This window comes from Pipistrellus kuhlii, unplaced genomic scaffold (genome assembly GCF_014108245.1).
Source record: "Pipistrellus kuhlii isolate mPipKuh1 unplaced genomic scaffold, mPipKuh1.p scaffold_m20_p_4, whole genome shotgun sequence".
NCBI lineage: Eukaryota > Metazoa > Chordata > Mammalia > Chiroptera > Vespertilionidae > Pipistrellus > Pipistrellus kuhlii.
This window is the reverse complement of record NW_023425540.1, coordinates 48,459,818-48,486,949: the sequence shown is the minus strand read 5'-3', so window position 1 is coordinate 48,486,949 and position 27,132 is coordinate 48,459,818. Positions and strand designations below refer to the sequence as shown.

At 36.7% G+C, this 27,132-nt stretch overlaps 1 protein-coding gene across 4 annotated transcripts in view; it reads left to right on the top strand.

Annotated features, from left to right (window-relative positions):
- The window catches only part of ELL2 (elongation factor for RNA polymerase II 2), a 71,627-nt gene that overhangs the window by 26,278 nt on the left and 18,217 nt on the right, over nucleotides 1–27,132 (top strand). For all 4 annotated transcript variants that reach the window (XR_004983194.2, XM_036411285.1, XM_036411286.2 and 1 more), the window contains 2 exons: nucleotides 16,975–17,096; nucleotides 22,877–23,040. Coding sequence is in view for 3 of the 4 variants with exons in the window: in XM_036411285.1 (XP_036267178.1) it covers nucleotides 16,975–17,096; nucleotides 22,877–23,040 (286 nt within the window). In the remaining variant the exon portion in view is untranslated. The remainder of the gene's footprint in view (nucleotides 1–16,974; nucleotides 17,097–22,876; nucleotides 23,041–27,132) is intronic.

Genomic DNA, 27,132 nt, shown 5'->3' with positions numbered 1-27,132 from the left:
CTATAAGTACCAGGCTGTATCTCTAATAAAATATGGAGTCACACACACTTTTCCAAGAATAAACAAGGAATAGCCAGCCAAACAAGTTTTAAGTGTATGTCTTTCTAAAAGCCATAGTGACTTGAAGATTAATTAGCATTTAACTGTTAATTTTAAAGGCTTGAATAGTGCTATAAAATTCTTGCAGTAGAGTCATTGATGCTAAAGAACAGAGGTTGAATTTTTCTTCTCTCTCTCTCTTTTTTAACTTCCAAACTTAGCAAAGTGCTTCAAGTTTTGTTTTTTTAATTGTTTATTTTCCTTTTGCAGGCTGGGGAGAAAAAACTAAATTACACAGTATTTGAAATTAGTAGGCAATTTCAGCCCACCTGCAAAGGCTTCCTGAACACTATCCTTCTCTAACCTACTTGATACCTGGGAAGCAAAGATAACTTTCCACTTGAAATAGCAACAGGGATAAAAATAAATCCCCAACACTGCCATTCGTTCTTAGATGATATGCCTGCACTCTGACTGCTTTCCCTGCTGATTTTGGTTTGGCTAGCCCACTGGTTTTGCCAACAGTTGTATTTAGTCAGTCTGCTCAAAAGTTGTTGACTAACAGCTACCTTTATACACCCTGCTCTGAATGTAATTAATACTAGAAGGATGTTAAAGTTATATTCTTTTGTAATGCTAGTTCTGTTTTATTTTTTTTAATACTAACTGGCTGACATGTAAATAACATTTTAATATTTGCATTGAATTATAACTCTTTAACCACATGTTAATTTACTAAGGTATTGATACAACAGAAAATTATCTAATTGGAAAGAGTTAACTTTGATATATATCAAAGATTATATTATATAGTATATATTATAATTATATGTATATGTAATATATCTATACTAATAAAAGGGTAATATGCTAATTAGGGTGGATGTCTTCCAGACATCCATCTGCACAAAGCCACAATGGCTGTGAGACCCAGGGCTCAGGCCTCACAGCCACTGCAGCCAGCAGTGGCAGCAGCAGTGGGGTGAGGGGGCAGCCCAGTCACCTCTCATAGAGGGAGGTCAGACTGCGGCTTAGGCCTGCTCCCCATGGTAAGGCATCAGTAGAACATCCCCTGAGGCTCCCGGGCTGTGAGAGGGGACAAGCCAGGCTGAGGGACCCCACCAGTGCATGAATTTTTTGTGCACCAGGCCTCTAGTAAATGTATAATTATGCATGTATATGTAGAATCTAATATTTGGCCAGGGGAATGGTCTGACATTCTGGAAACTCATATTATTTCACACAATAATTGAATCATAGTTTGAAATTATTGTAAATTGACCAACTTCTCTATTTTATATTGTCATACTCCTCTGTCCTCTTCTTTCTATATAAGAACTAGCCATAGGGTTTCTCAAGGAGAGTAGTGAGCTAAATTCACTGTCTGTATCTTTACAACTCAACCAGGTACCGCTACAGGCACCAGTGGCATAAGGGACCTAGCCCATCATCTGCCCTGGAGGAGTGAAGAATGGTGGAGGGTGGGAAGGTAATTTTGTGTGTTTGTGGAACCTGGGGAAACTGTTTCAAAGTACTCATGGACCACAGCCTCACACAGGCTCTGTGTGGACTACAGCAGATCAAGCTTCCCATAACATGATCAGGAATAGTGGTCCAGTTACATTCTTTTACATGTTATTCTCCAATCTTTCCATTACTTATTGAAGAGACTATCCTTTCCCCACTGTATATTCTTGGCTCCTTTGTCATAAATTAATTGACCATGTATGCATGGATTTGTTTCTGTGCTCTCTATTCTGTTGGCCTATGTATCTGTTTTTATGCCAGTAACATGCTGTTTCAGTGATAGCTGGTATGTGATACAGTTTTCAACCAGGGAGCATGATGACTCCAGCTTTTTGTTTGTTTGTTTTTTTCTTTTGAATTGCTTTAGCTATTTGTTGTTGTTTTTTAATGTTACATACCAATTTTAGTATTTGCTTAATTTCTATGGAAAATGCCATTGGAATTTTGATAGAGATACATTGAGTCTGTATTGCTTTTAATATTATGTGCATTTTGACAATATTAATTCTTCAATTCTTGAGCATGGAATATATTTTTATTTATTTGTGTCTTCAATTTATTTCCTTAAGACTCAAATCAGAAATGAAATACACGTTACATTCAATATCACAAATACAAAAGATCATAAAAGACTACTGTGAATAACTGTATATTAACAAATTGGATAAGCTAGAAGAAAGGAATAAATAAATTCCTAGAACTATACAACCTACCAAGAATGAATCAGTAATTAAAAACCTCCTGACAAACCAAAGTTCATAGCCAGATGGCTTCACTGGTGAATTCTACCAAACATCCAATGAAGAATTAATACGAGTCTTTCTCATACTCTACCCAAAAATACAAACTCATTTTGAGGCCAACATTACCCTGATACTAAAACTAGACAAGTATGCCACAAGAAAAGAAAATTATAGGCCAATGTCCCTGATGAATAAAGATGCAAAAGTCTTCAACAAAATATTAGCAAACTGAACTAAACAATACAGTAAAAGGATCAGATATCATGATCAAGTAGAATTTATTCCGGGGAAGCAAGATGATTTTTTAACATCTGCAAATTAGTCAGTGTGATACACCAGATTAACAATATGAAGGATAAAAATCATCTGATCATCTCAATAGATGCAGAAAAAGCATTTGACAAAACAAAAACAAAACAAAAAACTCTCAACAAGACATAGAGGGAATGTTTCTCAGTATAATAAAGACTAGTATGTATATGCCAATCCACAGTTGACATCACACTCACGGTGAAAAGCTGAGAGCCTTTTCTCCAAGACCAGGAACAAGACAAGGAGGCCCATTTTCACCACTTTTATTCAACATAGTTTTGGAAGTCCTAGCCGGAACAATTGGCAAGAAAAAGAAATAAAAGACATCTAAATTGGAAAGAGCATTAAAACTGTCACTATTTGAAGATGACATGATATATACAGAAAACCCTAAAGATTCCATAAAAAAACAAAACTATTAGAAGTAATAAATGAATTCAGTAAAGTTGCAGGATTCAAAGTCAATATACAAAAATCTGTTGTGTTTCTATACACTAATAGAGAAATTAAAAAACAATTCCATTTACAGTTGTATCAAAAATAATAAAAATGCCTAGGAAATAAATTTAACAAAGGAGCTGTAAGACCTGTATACCAAATGCTGTACACAAAATGTCATAGATGGTGATTTACTATATATCTATATATTTCCTAACTTACTATTATATATCTCTATATATTTCCTAATTGTTCTAATTACATAAAAGAAATTTTTTGAGATGTCAAGTTTAAATATGTCAAGAGTCAGAAGAAAGGCTTAATGAATATTCAAGGTTTAAAAAACAAGTTGACAAGGAAAATGGAAAAGGTAGGTCTTGAGAAGTTATCTATAGCTAGACACCAGCTAAATATTTTGCTAGTCAACTACTTGATAGAGTTGCTTTGTCATCTATCAGTGGAGAAAGAAAATGTTCTCTCCATCTGTGATCTTTCTCCCAAGTAGAAGCAAAGTACAGGCAGGAGTGCTGGTATTATCAGTGGCTTGGAAGAAGAGGCTTCTTTCCTTAATGAGTTAACAGTTGACATTTTGGAGCAGGAGTATTGTGAGGTCCCCTGGGATGGGTCAGATCTAGAAAGGTCAGATTGTAGGAATGAAAAGTAGTAGTCAGTTTGAATTTTAAAAGATAAGGTTTTTAAGGGCCTTCGGGTAATAAAACTCAGAATGCAGTGGAGAGCTGATTGATAATTAAGTTTGGGCCCACAATATTAGTTGAATTGATACTTAAAGCAGCCTTAGTAAAAGGGCAGCTTTTTATGATACTTAGAGGGTTTAATAATCACTCAGTTATACAGGTGATATCTTATTTTAGAGTGAGAATATAAGGCATAGCCACATTGATTTATATATTAATATTCTATCAATACTAAGAAATTCTTCCTAATGACTAATCTGAATGCCTTTTAGTTTTCTCTTAATCTAATTGTTCTGGTAATTCATTAAAGTCAGTCTTTACAGAGTAAGAAGGAGGGAAGGTACCTGGGAGTGTTCCATTTCCACTAAACAATAAAGATGTTGCTGACATATTTCTCCAGTTGTTTGAGAGTTTTGTATTTGACTAAAGAAAAACCTCCTACTAGGGATGTTTGTTGTTTGGTTTTGCTTTTTGTTTTTTAAGGAAGATAGTGTTCTATTCCTTCTTCAGAGAACTTGAATAAGAATTATGAGTCACAATTAATTTTGGATAGTCTTCTAGTATTTCACAATTTCTGAGTCTGTAAAAGTAATTTTTTCAAAAACATTGAAGGTGATTAAATCATGAAGAGCAAATGTCAGTGAAAACTTAAATTCTAAGTATTTTTAAAGTAGAATTTGAGAATTATAAAAGTACATACAAAGATAAAGATGAATAATAAATGTCTCTAACATTGGAAAACATTTAGTGTTGGATTTCTTCTAGTTTTGTGGGTGTTTTTTTTGTTTTGTTTTTTCCCCCCCACATTCACACATACCTTTTAAAAACTGCACCTTGTACTTACTGCTTTTTTATATCCTGATTTTTTCATTTAACATATGTCATGAGAACTTTCCTGACATTAAATAGTAAAAGTTACTTTTAAATAGCCACCTAACATTTTATTTTATAGCTGCACTAGTATTTCTTTAGCCATTATCTATTAATAGTTTCTATATAATAGTAAGGGTAGGATGAACAAACAAAATCTTTACTTACATTTCTAATTGTATCTTTAGAATAGATTCCTAGATGTCGCATTACTAGGTCAGAAGGTGCTTTTAAAGTTTTTATAACTGTCTCCCAGTTGCCCACCCTACTGCCGCCTCCACCTTAACCCCAGAAAACTGCTGCTGCTATTTTTAAAAATATATATATTTTATTGTTTTTTTACAGAGAGGAAGAGAGAGAGAGAGTTAGAAACATCGATGAGAGAGAGTCATCGATCAGCTGCCTCTTGCACACCCCCTACTGGGGATATGCCCGCTCTATCCATTGAGCCAAACTGGTTTCGGCTGCTGCTGCTATTTTTAAGTGCCTGTCAGGAAATTTTCCCCTGGCCAGTATTAAATACATGTTTTTTAAATTTCAAAAGTAATTATTTGATAATATTTAAAAACTAATAGTATAATTTACTTGAAACTATCTGGCATGGGTAACATCAAGTATCAAATGTGTTGACTCCATCTGATATTGCTAGGAGTGGTTTTGAGTTTTTTGTTTCTCTCATTATAGTGGGGAGAAGTTTTTATTAATTCATGGACTTTCTTTGAAATAATTACTCTATTTCTCTGTTTTTAAAATAGTTACTCTATTTCTCTAACTTTTTACATATTTTGTCATTCTATTTCTCTTTACCTTGTTTATGGTTTTAATAATTTAATGCTTTTGAATTTCCACCCTTACCTTTAAGTACCTGTCTTTCTTTTTCTTTAATTTTTTATTTGCTCGATTTTAGAGAGTGAGGAAGGGAGAGAGAAAAAAGAGAAACATTGGTCTATTGTTCCACTTATTTATGCATTCATTGGTTGATTCTTATGTATGCCCTGACCAGGGATCGAACCCATAACTCTGGAGTATCAGGACAACACACTAACCAATTGAGCTATCTGGCCAGGGCTGCCTGTCTTTCTTAACAGAAATATCACAAACTTCTCATGAACCCATCTTTTTTATGGGGCAATGAAGTGAGTTATTGGCACGTGGATAAAATGTTTTGCTACCTCATATAGTTACATTGTTCTAGAGTAGGGGTGTCGAACTCAATCAGAGAAGGGACCAAAATCTAAAATCCAGCCTAAATCGCGGGCCGAATGGTTTACTGAACAGTCATAAACTGTCATTGTGATGGAAACGCAGCGGAGTGCAGTGATGACAGCGCGGTGCGGGCCACATTGCAAGGCCTGGCGGGACGGATTTGGCCCACGGGCCTTGTGTTTGACACATGTGTTCTAGAGGAACATTGGTGTGTATGAACCTGCCTTCTAACAGAATTGAATAATTATCTAAAAGATAATCAAGCAAATGCTTTACAATATGAATTATCCAAGTACAGTAATTATCTTAGCTGTTTACATGTAAACCATTTTCCTTTGCCCACATATTTCTTTCTCTATTTGAAGACATAGCTTTGATGGGCTTACCAACAGCTTAAGCATACTATTCTTAAAAATGAATATTTTTAGTTCTGTATTTTTGCAGTCATAAAGCAGTTTATCTAAGAGACTTGACAAGCACTCTTATTTACATCAGAAGGACCAATTCTCTTAGAAATCAGAACTGCTGGGTTGTTTTTTTTCCCCCCCCTTTTCAGTTACCTAACCATAACTCTAACACTGTATGTCCATCAATATTTGCTTTATAGTTGCTCCTATGTTGGGTGCATAAATGTTTATAAGAGTTATATCCTCTTATCATTATGAAATGTCCTTTTTTTTCCTTATAGTTTTTGTTTTAAAGTCTAGTGTAGTCTGATATAAGTATTGTTACCCAGCTACCCTTCCCCCCACTCCTTTAATTTTAGTCGGTGTGTATTATTTGATCTGATTTGTGTCTCTTATAAACAGCACTAGAAGCCTGGGTAGAGTCCCTAGGCTTGGCCAGTGATCAGGTCCGATCTGTGTGGCAACCTGTGGAGCGACCGGTGGGACGATCAGGGAGCCATCAATGGCACCCACCTTGGCCGACCTGGCACTGCCTGGCACTGCCTATTCGCTGGCCCCACCCCTTGCCGCTACCAGTTGCCTCCTTCTTTGGGGCAACCAACGGGGCAGTCAGGGGTCCCCCCACTGGCACTTGCCTTGGCAGGCCTGGGACCTGTGGGCTGGGGTCAGCTCCTGCATTGAGCATCTACCCCCTGATGGTCAGTGCACATCATAGCAACTGGATGTTCCAAAGATCATTCTACCAGTGGGTCGATTTGCATATTAGGCTTTTATTATACTATTGTTCCAGTGCACAAAATTCATGCACATTAGAGGGGAATTAATTAGAGGAAATATTTTAATATTGCTATTTGCCCTTTATAATAGAAGTGTCCAGCCGGCTCCACCCCCATTGGGCGAAACCAAGACCTGGCCAGCCCCACCCCATCAATCCCCACGAGGCGGGGAACAGCAGCCTCATGTCCCGGGCGAGGGGGTCACAGCATTAGGTCCCCCTGTCCCAGCACCAGGATGGGAGGCGTGGCCTCAGGGGGACCCCCGGCCTCATCCCATAGAGCTGGAGGCACCAGGACCCACCACGGGGTCTCCATGCACATGCAGCGTCCTGGTGATGGACTGTGATGGCGTGAGGGCATCATGGTGTGAGGGTATAACAACCATTTGCATATTAGCTCTTTATTATTTAGGATAAATTTGGGTCTTGTTTTCTTATCCATTCAGCTATTCTATATATTGAATATTTTTATTGGGCATTTAATCCTTTTAATTTGAAGTGTTTATTGTTAAATATGTAGTTATTGTCATTTTATTATTTATATTTGTGTTCCTTTATTTCCCTTTTTCCTAAAGAGTCACTATAACATTTCTTGTATAATTTTGTTTTGGTTTGGTGGTGATGAACTCCTTTAGCTTTTTCTGCCTGGGTCAGAACTGCAATTTTTGTCTGGGTTAAAACTATGTCTCAATAGCTTTTTACATGTAAAATCAGAAATAGTTTTACTTTTCTTGTAGTCTTGAAGGATATTTGCATGTGAAAACTGACTAGAATTACATTTTATGAAATGAATCTTACCTAAGGAACATATATCCAGGATAGATGTTTTGAAAGAGATTTATAAAATATAAAATACTGTAGGCTTTGACACGAGCAAAGAAACGCAACCCTTAAAATATTGTTTGCATTTATGAATATTGAATGCTTTAGTCACAAAGTTGTGCTTCCCCTGAGAATCCTTAATTCTATTTTCTTTGTTTCTTTGTTGTACTGTAGCTAGTATCTGGGGCTCTCTGGACTCTGGAGGCAGCGTTTTCTTTTTCTGGATAGGGCTCATGGGAAGCAGTGTTTACTACCTTTCTAGAGTAGCAGCAGGCACCTGCAACTTTTCAGCCTTCCATAAACACCTGTTGTGACTTATTCATTCTTATATCTTTTCTCTCTGAGTTTAGAACAATTAGAAATATTGCTAGTCTTTTGGTTTGTTTGCCCAGATAGGTTTTTCTGGCTTCTTCTGGCTAATCCTTAAGTTAGGACCCTGAAGGTTTCCAGCTCCTTAATTTTGTAAATAACAAGGATCCAGAATGAGTGTTGTCAACTTTTGATTACCCATAAGGCCCTTATTACCAGTTCTTTACCATTTGAAAGTTACTTTAAAAATCAAAAGCATCATTATGTTAAGGAAGGCATGTGCGTGCTTGAATCAAACAGGCTGAAATGTGATCTCCCTAATACTGTCTTTATATCATCAGAGCAAAATATTTTGGACCCATACTATGTGCTAGATACTTTGCCAAGTATCTTAGATGGGTTATCTTTTTCTTACCTATTTCATTACTAAGCTATAATTGACATATAACATTATCTTAGTTTCAGGTATACAACATAATGATTTGATATTTGTATATATTGCAAGTGATCACCACAATAAGTCTAACATTTATCACTACACAGGATTAGTTCTGATTCAGTCAGAGAATGGTGGTGAGATAGGTTTATCTTTTTAAACTTCACAACAACCATAGGAGGTAATAGCAATACAACCACATTGTACTGATGAGGAAACAGGATTAAAGAGGTTAAGTTACAGGTAATGCAGATAAGAGACTGTGGAGTCAGACTTGGAAACTGGGCAACTTGCTGCAGAGCTCATGACCTAGCACACTGGTTGTAGTCTATTTGCACTTCCCCTTTTATGTGTGTGTAAAGGAGTGCTTACTTTTTTCTTCTCATAACATTGAGGGAAACCCACCTTTGAACTGGAAATACAAGCTGATCCAATAATAGAGAAAACATTTTTAAAAGCAAAGAGGACAAGGACACCGTTTCCTATCTTTGGAATTGTTCAAGTATCAATATTTGGCACTAATTAGCATTTTAAAAAAGGCACAGAAGAGTTCATATTTTGTAAACAATCTGTCATATTTGTCACTTAAGATGTGACTAAAATTTAACTAATACAGTTACATCCCTTGGCTATGGTACATCTTATTGCTATTTCTTTTTCCTTAGTGTAGATCCCTCGTTTTGCGTCTTTGGTCCCGAACCTGGAGATTTTGTGATGTTATCATTGAAGTTGCCTCAGCATTCCCAGTCACTCACTATTCCTTTCCTCACCCAGAGCAACTCTGACTCTGTTTGTAATATGTGGTTGGTTTCCCCATAAGATTTTGTTTTCTTAATATATTTTTATTGATTTCAGAGAGGAAGAGAGAGAGAGATAGAAACATCAATGATAGGAGAGAATCATTGATTGGCTGCCTCCTGGATGACCCCTACTGGGGATTGAGCTGGCAACCTTGGCATGTCCCTTAGAGTGGAATAAACCCGGGACCCTTCTGTCCGCAGGATGACGTTCTATCCACTGAGCCACACCAGCTAGGGCATCCCCATAAGATTTTTAAAAAATATTACTCTATAACTTTTTAAAGGTTTGGCTATTATTGATGTTGAAAAATTGAGAATTAAGAATTAAATATACTTTCAAGTCTGTATAGAAATAGTCTTCAGATTTAAATATTATTTATGTTACTAAATTTACAAGTTTTCGTGGTAACATTGATTGAGTTGGGGTGAAACCATGTGTATTTTAAAATCTAGGGTCTGGGTTTCTTTCAGCAACTTAATCTTGTGGGTTCACAATGTCAAGTATCAGTCTCTCCCCTAGACTTATACAACTGTTTCTGACTGCCATGAGTCAATGTTCTTCCCACCAATGTTTCTGTATCAGTTCTTCCTGGCATGACAGAAAAAGAGCTTCCCTTAAGACTCCAAGAGAGCAAGAAAAGGAGATTGGCAATGAATTTGGAAATTGACAAACACATTTAAGATATTTTTCCTTGTAGAATTCAGATTTGGGTTTTGTTTTGAAGGAACAGCTCATTTTTAAAACAAAATTCTGCTTCCTGCTTGACCAGGAGAATTAACAAATTGATAATTACTTGCTGTGATTTTCCCCCTAAATCCTTTAAAATATAAAGTGGCTTAAAAATGCTGGATCATTATTTTCAAATGGAATTTGGGGAGGCTAGGGTATTTTGTGAGTATTTAATAAAGATACTTAAAAAAATATAAAACTTACAAAGTTCCACAAACCCAGAAGCCACTTGGTCTAGGTTTTAGGGCTAAATATAGCACAAGAGAGGTCAAAAACATTCTCATACTGATGTTTGTACCACACAGCAGGCAACTGTGTGGGATTTTTTTTTCCTTCTCCCTTCATTTTGTTATTTATTTTTGCCTGCTCTGAAAGATCTGGTTTTCCACAGACTCTTAAGTGATCTATTTCAGCTGCATCTCTACTTTTTTAGTGTCCTTATCTTAAGACTTCTTCTGAGTGAACTTAATCTAGACCCAAGTTTCTTCATATGAATCCAATATATTTTTATTAGATATTTATTGTGCCCCAAATACATGTGAAAGTAAGACTATGGTCTTTGCCCCCAAAGAACTCGAAGTCTGGTGGGGAGGATGACACCTAAACAGATACTTGGCATGCAGTCTAGTGAAGGCAGCCATAGAGATGGACCCAGAGGGCTGTGGGAACCCTGACAGGGCTTCTAAATCTACCTCCCTGGCGAAGGAATTGCTCCCTGAGGGAAGGGTTTACGAAATGAGTCTTAAATAAAGGATAAGTTAGCACACGCCAGGACAAGAAGTGGGGACGTTAAATATAAGCTGAGAGTCAGGCCCTTCTTTTGAGAAGGAACTTAACATGTTCTATTAAGCTTAGACTATATGGTATTATATATATGTAGTAGGGAACCATGAAGAAATAAATTATTCTTGGGACTGACATGGGCATTTTATGAGACATTTTATGGGCAGCTGGATGATTAGAGGAATGGGACCAAGAATAAGCAGAAGGGGAGATTGAAAGACAGGTGTCCAAGCAAGAGGTTATATTGACCCAAAGCAGAGGAAGGAGATGAGAACATACATGTGAGAGGTCATTTAGGAAGTAAAAGCAGTAGGGCTATGGTTATCTGGATGTTGAAGAGTGTTCAGTGGTGTGAGAGAAGAGTCCAGTTGACTCCCCAGGATGCCAGTAACCTCAGTCACTAGATAAATAGCAGTTGATGAACTGGGAGATGGATGATGTGGGAGGGTGGGCAGATTTAGGGATAAGATGAGAATTCTTTTCTATATATAAATATTGGTTCTAAGGAATATACTTGAGTTTTAGAAGGGACTGATTAATAAAATGAAAATTAAAAGCAGTTTTATGATAGTTACAGAACTGAATGAGAAGTTTTAGTTTTTGCAATCAAAGAAAGACTTGTGGATTAATAGCCATGAAGTTTGAGCAGACTTTAGTGGCTTTCTCACTTTACTTCTAAAAGCTACTTTGGCTTTTAAATCAGTTTTACAGTAATTTTCAAATACAGATTTTTCTATTCTCTCATGCTTCATAATCCATATACCTTTCCCCTGATATAGTATCTCTATTATTTACTATTTGCATATTTCCTCTGCCAATAACTGTCAAACACGCACCCACCTTTTTTTTTTTTTTTTTCCTGGAAATACCCAGCTACCAACCAAAAGACTCAGCCACCTGTTCTAAATAATTTTTAGCCATGACACTACAAAATGAGTCATAACAGAACTCACTTTGAAGCCCCCTTTTTAGCTGGTGAAACCAGCATTGGTCATTTGTATTTTAATGTACTTACCTAGTATGAATTGATTTAGTTATATTAATACTTATTATCATATTCAAGATACTATATACATATATATAGACACATAAATATATTTGTATACACACACACAACTCCATTCTTTTAAGGGAAAACACATTAGTGTTATCCTTGATTTTTCTCTTTCTTACATTCCTTACATTCAGTATGTCTAGGAATTTTGCAGATTGTATCTCAAATCCATCTACATATGTGCCTCAATGCAGGGATTTTTGTCAGTTTTATTTATTAATGTATCACAGAAACTAGAATAGTGCCTGACATAGTGTGCAGTCAGTTAATATTTATGGAATAAATGATTTAAATGAACAAATCCATCAATCAATGTCATCTTATGAGACACATTTAGAAGATTGATTTCATATTAACAGAGCCAAAAATTATTCAGGTGAGTTGTTTTTGTGTGTGTGTGTGTGTGTGTGTGTTTTGCTTTTTGTTTTTAGTTTTAATTATATATTAACTTGGGTGTATTTGACTTTTAAAAATTAGCACTTTATTTCTATAAATGTTATTGCTTATTCATAACCAATTAAAATTAGTTTTGAAATATTGCCATCAATGGTTTCTCCAAAATGGCCATGAATTTGAAAGAGTATATTAGGGATGAAAATACAATTCTCAAGAAATAGTTTTTCTAATAAGCCATATATCCTATAATTGTAACATAACCAAGAAAGCTTAATATTAGCTTATTCTATCCTTTCATTAAGAAGTTTGTAAGAAATCTTAATAACTGGATCTACAGAAATTATGTGAAGAATAATAGGGAAAGATATTGTACTTTACTTTTTTCTTTAATAGACATCTTACTAAAGACAAAGAATATAAGGAAATAAATGGACTTACTTTTTCCTGAATTATACATATTCATTGCTACATGGCCTGAATTTATTTTATAACTGCCAGTGTTTTCTTTTTGTGCTAGAAAAATTAGCATTTTGTACTAGAGCCTCAGTAAAGTATCATGTGGAAATTTCAGGTATTTCCAGCATGTATGGGGCCCTATCTACCCCTGCCATTGCCTGTCAGTGGGAACATTTATTTCTTATTGATTTCTGTAGTGCTACTTTTCTATTGCCAGTGAAAGATACCCTGCCTTTCGTGCTCTCCCAAACCCACCCCTTTGGTTTCCACATCTGGGTGATCTGAGAAGCCTTTTTGTTTTCCTTCCTAAACCCTTAATGTTAGGCCTTAAGTCATAACTACAGCTCTAGTTTAAAAAATAGGACTTGTGGCTTTCAGGTTGAGGTTTCTGTTTTCTGTTCTGATTCTAGATGTTTTATGCTGCTCCTAAACTCTGACACCTGAACATGCAAATACACTCCTATAGCTAAACTGACAGAATCATTAAAGTGTGGAAAGGATTTGAGAACAATGAGGAATTCTAAAGTTTAAATGTTTTTAGCAATCTTTATCTATATCCAAAGAAAGATATATAGTGTATATGTAGCAAAATAGTAAATATCGTAGTCAAATAATACTAAGAGCCAAACTGGCCTCCTGAGATGTCAGAGGAAATGGGTTCTAAGGTCATACAAATTGAGAAACGACTAATTTGAAAGGACTTATAGCAAAGAAAACTGTTTAGTTTAACCAGGCATTTCCCAAATTTATTTGAAGATAGAACCTTTTTTTATATATAAGGAAACTTTTTAACATGCTTTGGAAATACTGGTGGGAAGAGAGCAGACATGTTAATTGTTCTATAACTGGCTCAGGCATTAATCAGCATTTTCATTCATTCAACAAACATGCATGGAGTGACTACTTTGTACCACACATTGTTTAAGATGCTAGTGATATATACAGGGAACAAGCCAGACAAAAGTCTCCATCTTTCTAAGGGCTATATTATAGTCAAGGGAAAAAGAGAATAAACATACTTTGTGATTTAGTGCGATACTAAGTGCTCTAGACAAACATGGGGCAGGATTAGGAGGTCAGGAGTAAGGAGTTGCAATTTTAAATAGAGTCATAACCCTTGAGCAAGTCACTGAACCTCTCTCTGTTCCTTTTCTATGAAATGAAGAAATTCAGTTATATGATTTCTAAGGCCTGTCAGCACGATGAGTCTGCTTTAAAGATCAAGCGTTATCATAGCAAGCTGTGGTACTGCTAGGTCACAAGCATCTCAGTGTGTGTTTATAGTCACCTTAGCAGGAACAGCTCGCTATTGAAACTCACAGAATTACTGTCCAAGAAAAGCTTCTATAAGTTTAAATCACTTGTAATACCCACAAAAGAATAAAACATTTATTTATTAAATAAATGTTAAAGAAAAACCTGATGGTCTTATTTTTAATCAAGTGTGTTACCTCCATCTAATATTGAGTAGAAAGTAATTGACTTAAGGGTAAGTAACCCCTGCAAGTAAAGGTACCAATGGCTTTTAAGCAGAAGTTAGCACACCCATGTGAGAAATTTGCAGCAGTGTGTACATTGCATTTCTGCCCTACATCCTTATGTAAATAGGAGATCTGTGACTTGATGTTGAAATGACCTTTCAGACAGTAGTCCATTGCCACATGCCTGAGCTTGTATCTTGGAATAATTAGAAGCCTTGACTTACAAATCTCAATATACAGTGTTTATGTTAATTATAAATGTCTGAAAGTTTCCTGAAACTTTTTCTTCAGAGCTTTTTATCAAAGACAGACTGGAGTTTGGGAGGAGGGTTCTGGGATGTGGTCCTAAATCTTTGATTTTCAATCTTTCATTTTTGGAATGAAATTTAACATCTACTTCTCCAGTTACCCAGAACATGGTGGTATATTTTTATATTCTTCATCTTGAATAAGAAGATGTTTGGAACCATAGTCTTTGATACTTTAAAAATATTTCATTCTTAAGGCATTTAGCTAAAAATTTCAATCTAAATATAAAGTTATTCCCACTTACCTATAGAAAAAGCTTAAAATACTATAATTAATTGAGAAGTTCCTATCACTAAAGGATATTCTTCCAAGGATGGCTTCTAAATCAGACTTCAGAATTTCTTTTCCCATGGTGGCTAGCCCAGTCTCTAGAAGTTGACCCTAGGCCTACCAATAACAGTAATTTCATTTTCATCTCCCTTTCATATTCCGTAAATTCAAAAGCCAGTTGATAAGAAAATGTTTTGTGACCATTCTGGAAGAAAGGACTGACTCCTATTTCACTGTGGAATAAGCTTCTATATGTCAGAGATATGAGTATTCGTAAGTTTCCTCACATCTAGTCCCTGAAATATCTCATTTATTGCCCTTGATTAGACAAGCTCTCAAATCCCACCTTATCTGTTACCTTAACAGTTCCACAGTTCCCCCTGAGGTCCCCTTGGTTTAGTTCTGAAGTCTCCATCCCCACCACCCTACCTACCCAAATTGTCATACACAACCTGCTCTTTCCATTAAGTTAGTCTCCTATTTTACTCCCCCTGGGACCAAACTGTTATGCAGACTTAACAGCTATAAATATTAGTACTCCTTTGTATATCCATTTTATTTGTAAGAGTATATTTAGATATTGATACAAATAAAATTTGAATCTAATTTGTACCATCTTTAGGAAATTAGATACACTACATCTATAAACTATGTAATTTAAGCTTTTGAAATTTTGAAGATATAAAGATCCCTTGATGACATCTTATTCAGATCTTTTCCAGCAAGTGCCTGAGATTAGGTCAGTCTGTACCATCTGCCTTGCTACAGCTTTAAAAACCACGAATGTAGAGGTCATACATACTTATACTTACTAGCACATTTAGGAGTGTATGTATATGTGTGTGCATGCCAGTTAACTCTGAGTCTTAATCTTCCAATCATAGAAAGCACAGATGCGGGGAGAAGACTGAGAATTATACAACACTTTCCCCTCCCAGTTTCGAACTAAATTACTGACTATGTGTATTTGGGGGCTGGACAGCAGGATGTCATATTTTACATTCGTGCCAACAAATCCTTTTTGTAATTGTCCTGTGGTGGCCCCTGCACACCCAAGGGAAGAAAGGTTTCAGGAGCTGGAAAGGGTGCAACAGTTGAAAGACCGTGAGAATGTTCTAGTTCATTTGTTCACAGATGTTTATGAAGCTTCTACCATGTGCCAGGAATATGATCCTGGTGCAGGGGCTCAGTTATCTAGAGCAGTCCTATCCCTTCCCTCATCTAGTAGAGAAACCAGACTTTGAACAGGAGCATGGAAAACATACCCTGTTTCACAGTGTTGCCTGGGCTCAGCCTCAGAGTGCCTTGCAAAATCATCTCAGTAGGCTGCTGGCCCTGTCCTATGAGCATAAGGATGAATGAGGGGTTCATTTTGCTATGAATGTAATTATGGCATTCACCTTATGTTGCTAGATATTCTTCAAAAATATTACTCAAAGTAGCAAGATTTAAATTAAATATGTATATATAATAAGAGAGCAAAAGATTGGGACATGGACTTTATCTTAGAAAGCATTTACATGTATTTTTAAAAACTGATTTTAGAAGGAGAGGAAAGAAGAGGGAGAAACATCAATGTGAGAGAAACATTGACTGCATCCCAACCGGAGACTGAACCTGCAACCTGGACATGTGGCCTGGCCAGTAATCGGACCATCCACCTTTCAATGCATGGGATGACACTCAACCAACTCAGCCGCACAGGCCACAGCTATCTTAGAGAGCATTTAAATATCTAGAAGCTATTCAGCAAGGGGTCATGTTAGCCAAACAGATCCTGTGTAGCTCAAAAGAGGATGAACTTTTTGGCCAATTCACTAGTAACTCTTTTCGTGTGAATTATAAATATTTGTTTATTTGCAATGAAGAGGGTTCCTCTCATAAACTAATTGCTGGGTAGAAGTGATTACTGGCACTTTAGGGTAAAAAGTTGGACATGAGAATATGGTGAGTTATAAATGTACTTGCCAGATTTCTTAGATTATTGGGTAATTTAAATGCAAAATAGGGCTCAGGTATAAAGTGAACGTTACTTGAAAGACAGCCATCAGATCATTTTATTGAAAATTTATAATTTGAGGCGTTTTTTCTTCTTTTTTTTCTTCTCTCCTTTTAGCTTGTCAAAATTCCCAGAAATGATCCCATCAATGAAGTGCATACATTTAACTTCTATTTGTCAAATGTGGGTAAAGACAACCCTCAGGGCAGCTTTGACTGCATTCAGCAGAGATTCTCTAGGTAAGTAAATGAAAAAAAGAAAATCATTTTTCTCTGAGGGTTTTTTAAAAAATTAAACAACAAAATACATAGTAGCTACTTATAAATATTTATTGAATTGAATAGCAAAGCTCATTTACAGTGTTTGAGAAATATTGAGCACCTACTCTGTACTAGAAATTATATTTGTCACTGTGGGCAACAATCACAAAAATTTTAACATTCTTACTCTCGAAGAATTTTTAAAGTACTTTTTTTTTTAACCTATAAAACATGGTTTATTTGCTTGTTTTATTAAAAACAAGTTTGGGGATTTTAAAAAAGTTTATGTTCACTGCATTTAAATAAGAGAGCCTTTTTATAGTACACTCAAGACTAGTATTTAAGGGTAAAGGAGGGGGGAAAATCCTATATACCTTGCATATTCTTTTTCTTCTTCCCTATGCAAGCCTTACTTTAAAGTAGATTTTTAAAAATATTTATTCTGCAGCAGAATGAAAACAAGAAATTAACCCCAGCATAGCAGTCATTTCTGATTTTTTTTTTTTTAATAAAGAAGACAAGAACACACACCCACATCCCAGGGTACCATGGAACTCTTATCTACTTAGATTCTCTACACAATAAGCCACTTGTGCCACTCTTCTTTGCTGTGGTTGTTTCTGACTAAAGAATGGGCCCCTTGAGTAGGGGGAGTTGTTCTGCCTGTGGATAAAGATAAGGCCTTAGGGCCTCCAAGCCTTCCAGGAGTCACTGATATTGGCCCAAAGTCCCCTTGGCCATCCATCCCTATCTTATCTGAGCTGCACTTGAAGATGTGTTTATGCTTGCTGTGCATGAGCGAAAGATGAAGGGAAAGGTGTGTTTCAAGTGAGCATGGTAGGCAGAGATATAACATCATTGAAAGAATTTAAATTTCTCCTCTTATTTAAGGTGACTACCTTTTAATCAACTTTTCCTCCTGAGTATATGTTAATTTCTAAAGATTGCCCACCTCCAAACTTATATTTTTGGTATAAATTGCATCTTATAAATTTTATAGACCTTTCTGCACTATTCACTGGGATAGCTACTGAGCACATGTGGCTATTTACATCTCAATTGATAAAAGTGAAATAAAATTTAAAACTTTTACTTCTTCACTTAGACTAACCACACATTACAGGCTCAATAGCCAGGTGTCTGGTTGCTATCAGAGCAGACAGCAAAGATATTAATTATTTTCACTGTTGCATAAAGTTCTATGGGACAGTATTACAATCAATTATAGAATCACCAAGTATAAGGGTCCTTGGTAATTGTTCAACCCTATCTTTTTACAAGGGACTTACCCACAGTTATATAACTGCTTAGTTAGGGACTGGGCTTAATGAGAACTGAGTTCTCCTAATTTCAGTCCAGTGTTTATTGCATACCACACTGCATACTGATTTCTAATTGTGGTGCATTCACCTGGAATGCTTGTCTTTAGAGAATTATTATATTACTAGGGGCCCAGTGCACGAATTTGTGCACCTTAAAAGGAATGTGGGCTAAGATGCTGTGGTGGGCACAGGGGTGGGTCTTAGCCCATCCTCCATGCTCTCACCCAGCCTCTCCCACCGTGGCCTGATCCTGTCTGCTTGCAGCCCTGCTCCCACTGCCACTGCTCCCATGTGCTGATGGCACTGGCCCCACTCGTACCCCTTGATGGCTAGGAGTGCTGGTGCCATAAGCAGGTACAAGCGGTGGCTGCTGCCCCTGATCACCCCTCAGGAGCAGAGGGAAGTGGAGAAGCCCTCAGGGGTAATTGGGGCTGGCAGACACTGCTTGCACCCCCTGATGGTGCCAAGCGATCGGGGCCAGTGCTGGGCACCAGCAGCAAGTATGAGCTGCGGCTCTGGCACTGGCTGCGGATATGAGAGGGGCCATCGCTGGCAGCAGGTGCCATAGGCAGCTGCCAGCCCTAATCACCCCTCAGGAGCAGAGGGAGATTGAGAAGCCCTGAGGGGGGATCGAGGCTGGCAGCCACCTCTTACACTCACTGATGGAGCCGAGCATGTTCCACGTTTGCCTCCTGGTGGACAGCACATGTCATAGTGACTGGTTGTTTGGTTGGTTGTTCTGCTGATCAGTCTATTTGTATATTAGTCTTTTAGTATATAGAATAGGATAGGATAAGATAGTGATATCATTTTTACATCAAATTGAACTATGTCCCCTTAGGAATTTTATTAAAGAACTTAATTTCCTTTTTAATACCAGTCATATCATAATAGGTGATATGGTTTCTCCCTTACATCACAAATATCCTATGTACTTATTTCTACTTTGCTTTTTTGGAGAAGGATTTAAGGTCACTTAAAACTATACATGATGCAGCAAGAGAAAAGAAATAATTATTGTGAAAAAATTTGGGATAAATGCAATGCTGTATAAAAAGTGTGATCCAAGTATAAAAGCATGATTCAAAGAGCTTTATAAAGTGGTGTGGTATGGTATAAATTGAAATTTGCCTCTAAAAAAATCACAAGTACTCAAACTTTCAGTTCTCAACCTGGCAAGCAAAACTTTTTAACCTGTATCCACCTTTCTATTCAATTTAATTTTTATTTTTCCAATGGATCCTGTCTTTCATGCAATTGTGCAAGCTCCTCAAAGGCAAGGGCTTTCTTATACCCTTTTTCTAGTCTTACAATGCTGGTGAAGCTCAAATTAAATACTTAATAAATGGATGGTCAAAAACTACATATTAACTACTCTCCTTTCTTATCTTTCTTTATAATTCTCCTTAAAACCATACTTTCTCCTATGTAAAATGGAGGAAATCCCAAAGTTAAATTTACTTTTCAAAAATTCCTTAAATTTGCTCATTCACAGACCTAGTGAAAATACATAGTTTTGAGCACTCAAGAATGGGAAACACTGAGCTAGGATAGAGAAAGACCTCTAGTATATACATACTAGAGGGCCAGTGCACAAATTCTGGCCTGTTGGATCAGGCCAAAACCAGCTCTCTGACAGCCCACGAGGGGTCCTGGATTGCAAGAGGGCACATACCAGGTTGAGGGACTCCACCGGTGCATGTTTGGGGCCGGAGAGGGATACAGGAGGTTGGCCAGCCAAGGAGGAGCCTAGGGAGGGCTCCAGGGTGTCCAGCCCATCTCGCTCAGTCCCACTCAGCCAGACACCAGCAGCAAGCTAACCTACCAGGTAGAGCATCTGGCCCCTGGTGGTCAGTGCACGTCATAGTGAGTGGTTGGGCAGCCTTAGCATATCATTAGCATATCATTCTTTGATTGGTTGAACAGATGAGCAGATGGCCAGACCCTTAGCATATTAGGCTTTTAATATATAATATTATAGTATGTCAGCATATTTGAACTTTTAAGGTACTTCAGTTGAAAAGGGATGTAGAATTCTAGAGAGTACTTTCTTGCCTGCAGGATTTAGTTTTCATGTAAAGATCTGTTTCTTGATCTTGAATTGTGCAAGTTGAGAAAGTTGTATTTCAAGTGAGCACAGTAGTGAGATATAAAATAAGACACATCACTGAAAGAGTTCTAACTTGATCTTGAATTGTGCAAACTAAAACTTCATTGTGATTGGCAACACATTCAGCTTATTCTCACTATGTAAATGACATAGTAAGTAGTGGGAGATCTTGGAATTCAAACTTCCTGCCACCTGTGGTCTTTTCTGTACTCTACTACAATTTTCTATTCCTCTTTTTCTTCTCCATCCTGATCCCCTGAGGCTTAAATTTCTCCCTTTCTCATTCACCTCCTTTATCAGTTTCTCAGCATTCATACATGCTCAGGTATCTCATTAAAAAAGAAAATAAAGAATAACAACTTCATTTGCAGTCATTTCTGGAGCCAAAACCTGGCATCAGTCTCCACCATTCCACTGAAACTGCTCCGTCATGGGAGTCCTTAACCTTCTTGTCCTGAATCCATTGAATGCTTATTAGTTTCTTATTGGTCTAGACTTGTTGCCAGCATTTCACACTGTTGACTACTCTGATTCTTGAAGCATTCTGTATCAGTGGCTTCCATAACACACTGCTTTTCTGGTTACCTTGGCTGACCCTTTTGGCTTACTTTTTTAGTCTCCTGTGGTCTTTTCATCTTATTGTTTATTCTAATTATTCTTCACAGTTGGTTCCCTCTTGAGATGTCTCCTCATTTTTTCAGTCACCATGTCCAACACAAAACTTACTTCCTCTCTTCCAACCCCACCCCAGTGTCTCAATAAGTGTCAGCTCCACACTTGGTAAGCTGGGCATGATCTTTAACTTCTATTCCCCACTCTCTTCCTTTATGGCCAATGACTGATCAATTCTTATCAATTCTGCCTCATCGCTATCTCTGGAATCTGTTTACTATTTTGCATTCACATCACCCTACACCAGTTCAAGTCATCACTTCTTGCCTATAGTTTTTCAGCAGCCTCCTAACTGCTCTCCTACCTTTTTCCTCTGAGTCTGTTCTTTATCCAAACTGATCTTTCTACAATGCAAAGGAGATATTTTCAGCTTCTGTTATTCTTAGGATAAAGTCCAAAATTCATACCAGGGCCTGAAAGCCCTGTGTATGGTACTTCTCATGCCCTCTTCAGCCTCATCTCTAATTGTCCTTTATAACTCTATTTGGCTTAACTGAAAAACTCTTCCTTGTTCCCCCTGGCTCTGCACAGGTTGCTTATTCTCCTAGAACATTTCTGTCTTTCTTCCCCTTTGTCTAGTCATCCCTCTAGGTCACTTGGGCATCACTTCTTCCAGGAAGCCTTTGCCTCTCCCCTCTCCCACACATCCAGATGCAGCATTTCCTGGAGGGTCTCTACCATGGCATTTATCACATTGTGTCATAATTTCCAGTTTGTTCATCCTTGTCACCCATTAGACAGAGCGCTCCTTGGAAAAGGGACCACATCTGTCTCAGTCCTTGTCATAGCCTGTGTACTCACACATTGCTGGCATGCAGTCCCTGCTTCATAAATATTTATGAGATGAATGAACCGATTTTTTTAAAGTATTTGTACAGTTATTAGAAATTTACAAAATTTTTATTAAATTATTTTTTAGCATTATAGCAAAGCCATTTCCAAATAAGTTTGGAAATCGAGTATCAGAGCTACAATGGCATTTTCCTTACTTTTATAGTCCAATCTGTTTTAAGGCCATGGTAATTATTTCTGACAAAATCTCTTATCCAGTATTTTCTTAATTATTTGCTATATAAATAGGTCAGCTTATATAGAGGTTTAACAATGCATTAAATATAAATTCTACCAATGTTTAGAATCTTTGGGCTAATACTAATAAAATTTTAATGTGGCAGTGTTTTAGCTTTAAAACTAATTTTATTAATAATCAAAAGAATTGTGGTGTGTTTGTTTCATCTAGTCTAACAACCATGTATATTATGGTTCCACTCAAAGTGAACTTTTAATGTTTTTCATATCAGTGGTAGCTAATTCTTAAAAATATTAGACTGTTAAATGGAAGAATTATAGTGCCTATCAAGATTCTGGTATTCATTCCAAAAGCTGATTTTCCCAAAAAATCTCATGGATTTGATCTCTGAGAGCTCACTTCACACACTCTATTCACAATAATATTTTTTTTCAAGTGACATGAAATGAAGAAGAGAAACACAAATATTTTAAATAATCTTTACAGTTAAAAATTGCTATTATTAGTTATTTTAGGATTTTAGTTCTTATTTGGGCTGCTGATTTTAGGATTGTATAATTCTTTCTTGTACTTTATTGTACAAAATGAGGGGCATGTCTAACAAAGCCATCGTCTTACTTGACAGCTCTGGAGCCTCACAGCTCAATTGCCTGGGATTTATACAAGATAAAATTACAGTGTGTGCAACAAACGACTCGTATCAGATGACACGAGAAAAAATGACCCAGGCCGAGGAGGAATCCCGCAACCGAAGCACAAAAGTTATTAAACCTGGTGGACCATATGTAGGTTTGTATAGATATCTTCCTTCTTCTCGCTGATTGATGGGAATATTGCAAGATCACTATAGGTAAATACTGGTAATATTAATTTCATGAAAACACAAAAATTAGTTTTCAGTACATTTTAGATATCATGGTCAAAATCATTTGTTCTCTTCAGACTACTGGTTAATTGAAGAACAGATTTATTTCTTCCATAAACCTGAATTCTCTGTTGGCTATTGATTACTATTTTATATTATTGGAATCTGGTCAAGTTATTTTACTATGTGAGGTTGTAAGAATGGTACCATTGTGTTTTCTTTGTTATTGGATGATGTAATTTCAATGGCGGATGGTATGGTTTTTATTTTGCACTTTTGTAGGATTAGTTTTACAAAAATCTTTTGGTAGGATTTGTGAATTGATAATCTTTTTGTTGTAGCTTTTGCTTCCATTTTTAGAGGATCTTGGCACATGCATAATAGTGAATTTTATTACAAAAAGTGTAAGATGTGCTTATAGCAAGCATTAAGGTTATGCCTCCTTCGTACCTCAATTGTGAAGTCATTTATGGATCCTCATCCTCATCCATTAATTAAGAGCCTGCCCCACTTCCATTATGTTTATCATCAGTTCACTCACATGCATCAGATTGAAGGGAAGGAAGACCAGACCAGCAAGATGAGTCTCTCCTTTATGAGCAGTGACCCTAACAATTTTAGGGTTCATTCACAGTGACTGTTAACAGTAATAAAGGGAATTGTCAAGGGTGAAAATGAACTCTTTGAGGCTTTGGTCAGTTTAGTAACATAAGTCACTGGATAGTAAATGATGAAAGGATATTAATTTGGAAACATATATGCTCACAAAAATAGTCTCTTGAAAAACCAAATCTCTTAATCAATATCTTTCCATAGTTTGTTAGAATCCTGCTTCTGTAATTTTCCCATTGCTGACCTAACTACAATACAATCAGCTTTGAGAAGCTCCACTAGTGTCTTTAATAAGTATTTCTTTGGAACAAAGCCAGTGCTCTTGGGACCTGGTGCTTAGCTTAGATACATTTAGTTTGGTTTAACAACAATTCATATCTATACCCACGGGGTCCAGATCCCTGCTCAGTAAGTTACAACAATGAGATTTTGTTGCTGAGTGAGATGATCTTTCTCTTTTTATCCTTACTTAACTTTCTTTATTAGTAGGCTAAATCCCAAATTATTTTTAAAATGCACAAGATCTGCTGCATTTATATTTAAGTACAAACTATGAATTAGCTATCCCTGACACTTTAAATATATAACATATAATATATATATATATATATATATATATATATATATATATATATATAATTTCTTTAATTTTTATTTTATTTTATTTTTTACTGTCCACCACCACCATTTTAGAAATAGTGAGACAAATTGGTGTGTTTGACAAAGGAATAGAAGATTTAAGCCATCAAAATCAGTTTTTCCCCTCCCAGTATAACTAGCTGAAAACCCTTATGTTGATTTATTCCAAAGCTTGAAAGTCAGCAATGATTACTACACTCTTCCATTGAATGATCCTTGGTTGCCCCTTGTGTCTATGTGTCTTTGTTTGTTTTGATACATTCAGGTACAGTTCATTTGCAGTTTACACAACAGACTTTTTATCACCCAGAATCCCATAGACTATATATTCCAGAATGGTATGGGGATTTTAGAATTGCAAGGTTTCTTACAGGCACTACAAAGGATTTATATTTTTGGGAGTGACCCACATAAGACTTGAGGTTACCTAAGTTTTAATCTGAACCACATTACATCTACACCATTCGAAGAAGAGCTGGCCCCCCTCTTTGCACACATGTTCCCTCTTCGGAGCCCTGCAATGGCCTCTGCCAGGCCGAGTGCTCTGTCGAGTCTTCTCCTCTGTGCTGTGTCCTCAGTGCCCCAGTTGCTCACCATCACAGCACAGTATTTTTCTCTGGTCTTGGATCTTGTCATTAACCTCCTTAGCCTTTTATTCTCTAGGTCAAATAACTCCAGCTCCTTTTAACTTTTCTTAATATGGCCTGTATCCCAACCCTTTAATTATTTTTATTGCTCTCCTCTGTACTAACTCCAATTCTTCACCTCAAAGTTCAAAACTGGACAAGCTACTCTTAAGAAAAGTCTCACCAACTCTGAAGTGTGGGGAGCAAAAGACTAGTATCCAGATGGGCTTTTCAGTTATTGTTTTTTTATATTTTTTTTACTGTTCTTTGTTATCCCATGTTTTGACTTTTTTCTTTTAACTTTATCCATCATCAGCCCTTTACCATGTTTCTTTCCTTCTATGTATCTTAATGTACATCTTTCTGCTTTTTTCAGTATCTCAAAACTATCTGACTCATTCAGCTCTCTAAAATGCAGTCACCCTTCAATATTAATATTACCCAGCCCTTATTGAGTACTTGTGATACTTAAGGCACTGGTTAGCATTTTGCATGTCTCAACCACCCTATGAAGTAGATTATGATTACCTCTCCACCTCTCCTTTTATATATCAAGTTGTTGGTATCAGCAAGTAGCAAATGTTATGAATTTGGCCTCACTAACATGTTATTTTCTTAAGACAATAGGAGATACCTCTTTAATTAATAATTGAATATATCATATAAAATGATACCAAAAGTTCACTTATGCCAACTTTGAGGTACCTGAAGAATAAGGTTTCTTTCAACAGTGTCAGCCTAGCTAGAGGATAAATGGGAATAATGCTGGTCTCACCGTAGGATTATGGTGGCATAATGCCAGGCCTCTGTCAGTTGAATTAGGGCTCAGGCCAAGTTTAAGGGACTGTATTCCTAGGGGTCACCTGGCTTAGTCACCCAAGAATATGAGCTTTGAAATCCTCTTGAGGGCTGATAAGAACCAAAATCTGTTTTGCCTGGAGAAGTGCAATAGAAAATATTATTTCTTCAGTCGAATTTCTACTTTGAATCATGGCATTTATATCAGTGGTAAGCAGTGTTGTGTTATAATCCTGTTTGTTAAAAAGGAAAAAAAATCACTACCATTGCTCTAGGTTTACAAGTATCTTAAGTCTGCTCAGTGACTCCTACCAAAATTCTAGAATTGTACTGAATTACAAATTTTTATAATGCTAATATTTATTTAGGTGTATAGAAAACAACCCAACCAATCTAATTTCTCAGGTTCTGTTCCCAATGTTCCTAACTTCTACCCCCATCCTCCTAATTTCTTATGAGTTAATGCATTTTTGAGTGACCTCGGACAAATCATTTCACCTTTGTGGACCTTACTTTTCTCAAATAATAATTATGGGAATTTGAACTACGTACATCTAGGTTCTTTGTAGTTCTACCAATTTGTATCTGTTGTGTAAATATATTTTGATAGTAAACCCTTTGAAAAGTGATCATAAATGCCACATGGTGGAGATGGATTCCACTGCAGTGGAGTATGTATTTAACCATGGCAGTCACACCATCATCAAAGTCCTACCAGTGTTTTTAAAGTCTTGGGTCAATGTTGTCAGGGCTTCTGGTCAGGTTCCACAGAACAGAAAAACAACTGCAGGAGATGGCTACAACCCCTTACGTCTTTCTGATGTACTGTTTTTAAGATTTACCTTCCGATTTACTCAGCCATTAGATAAAGGGATAGATATTTCTACCATCTCATTAAGTGGAGAAGCTAGAAGTGGACCCCTTGTTATGAAACAACAGTTTAGATATAGTCCTAGATTACCCAACCCTATCAGGCCTACTGCTGCTGTTTATGTAAGGAGCCCAGGGAATTGATTAGCGGTTGCGTCTGGGAAGAGAATTAGGTTCTCCCATAGGCTTTATTAAAAGGACTTTTCTGAGGCAAATGTAAGAAATAAAAATAAAGCCTTTCTTCCGTCCACTTTGACCCTGACATTTTCCAGCTTTTTTTTCTTTTCTGTTTCTTTTTCTTTAGCATCTGAACTCTTTAACTACTTACAGCACTGATCTGTAGGCTCTCTAACCTTAACCAGAGGACTCCTCCCTAGTTGAATAGGCACAAATTGATTGGGAGCCAGTTAGCAAGTAATTTTTGTATGAAACTAATTGGTCCAGTGTGGCTGGATTGTTCTTTCAACATTT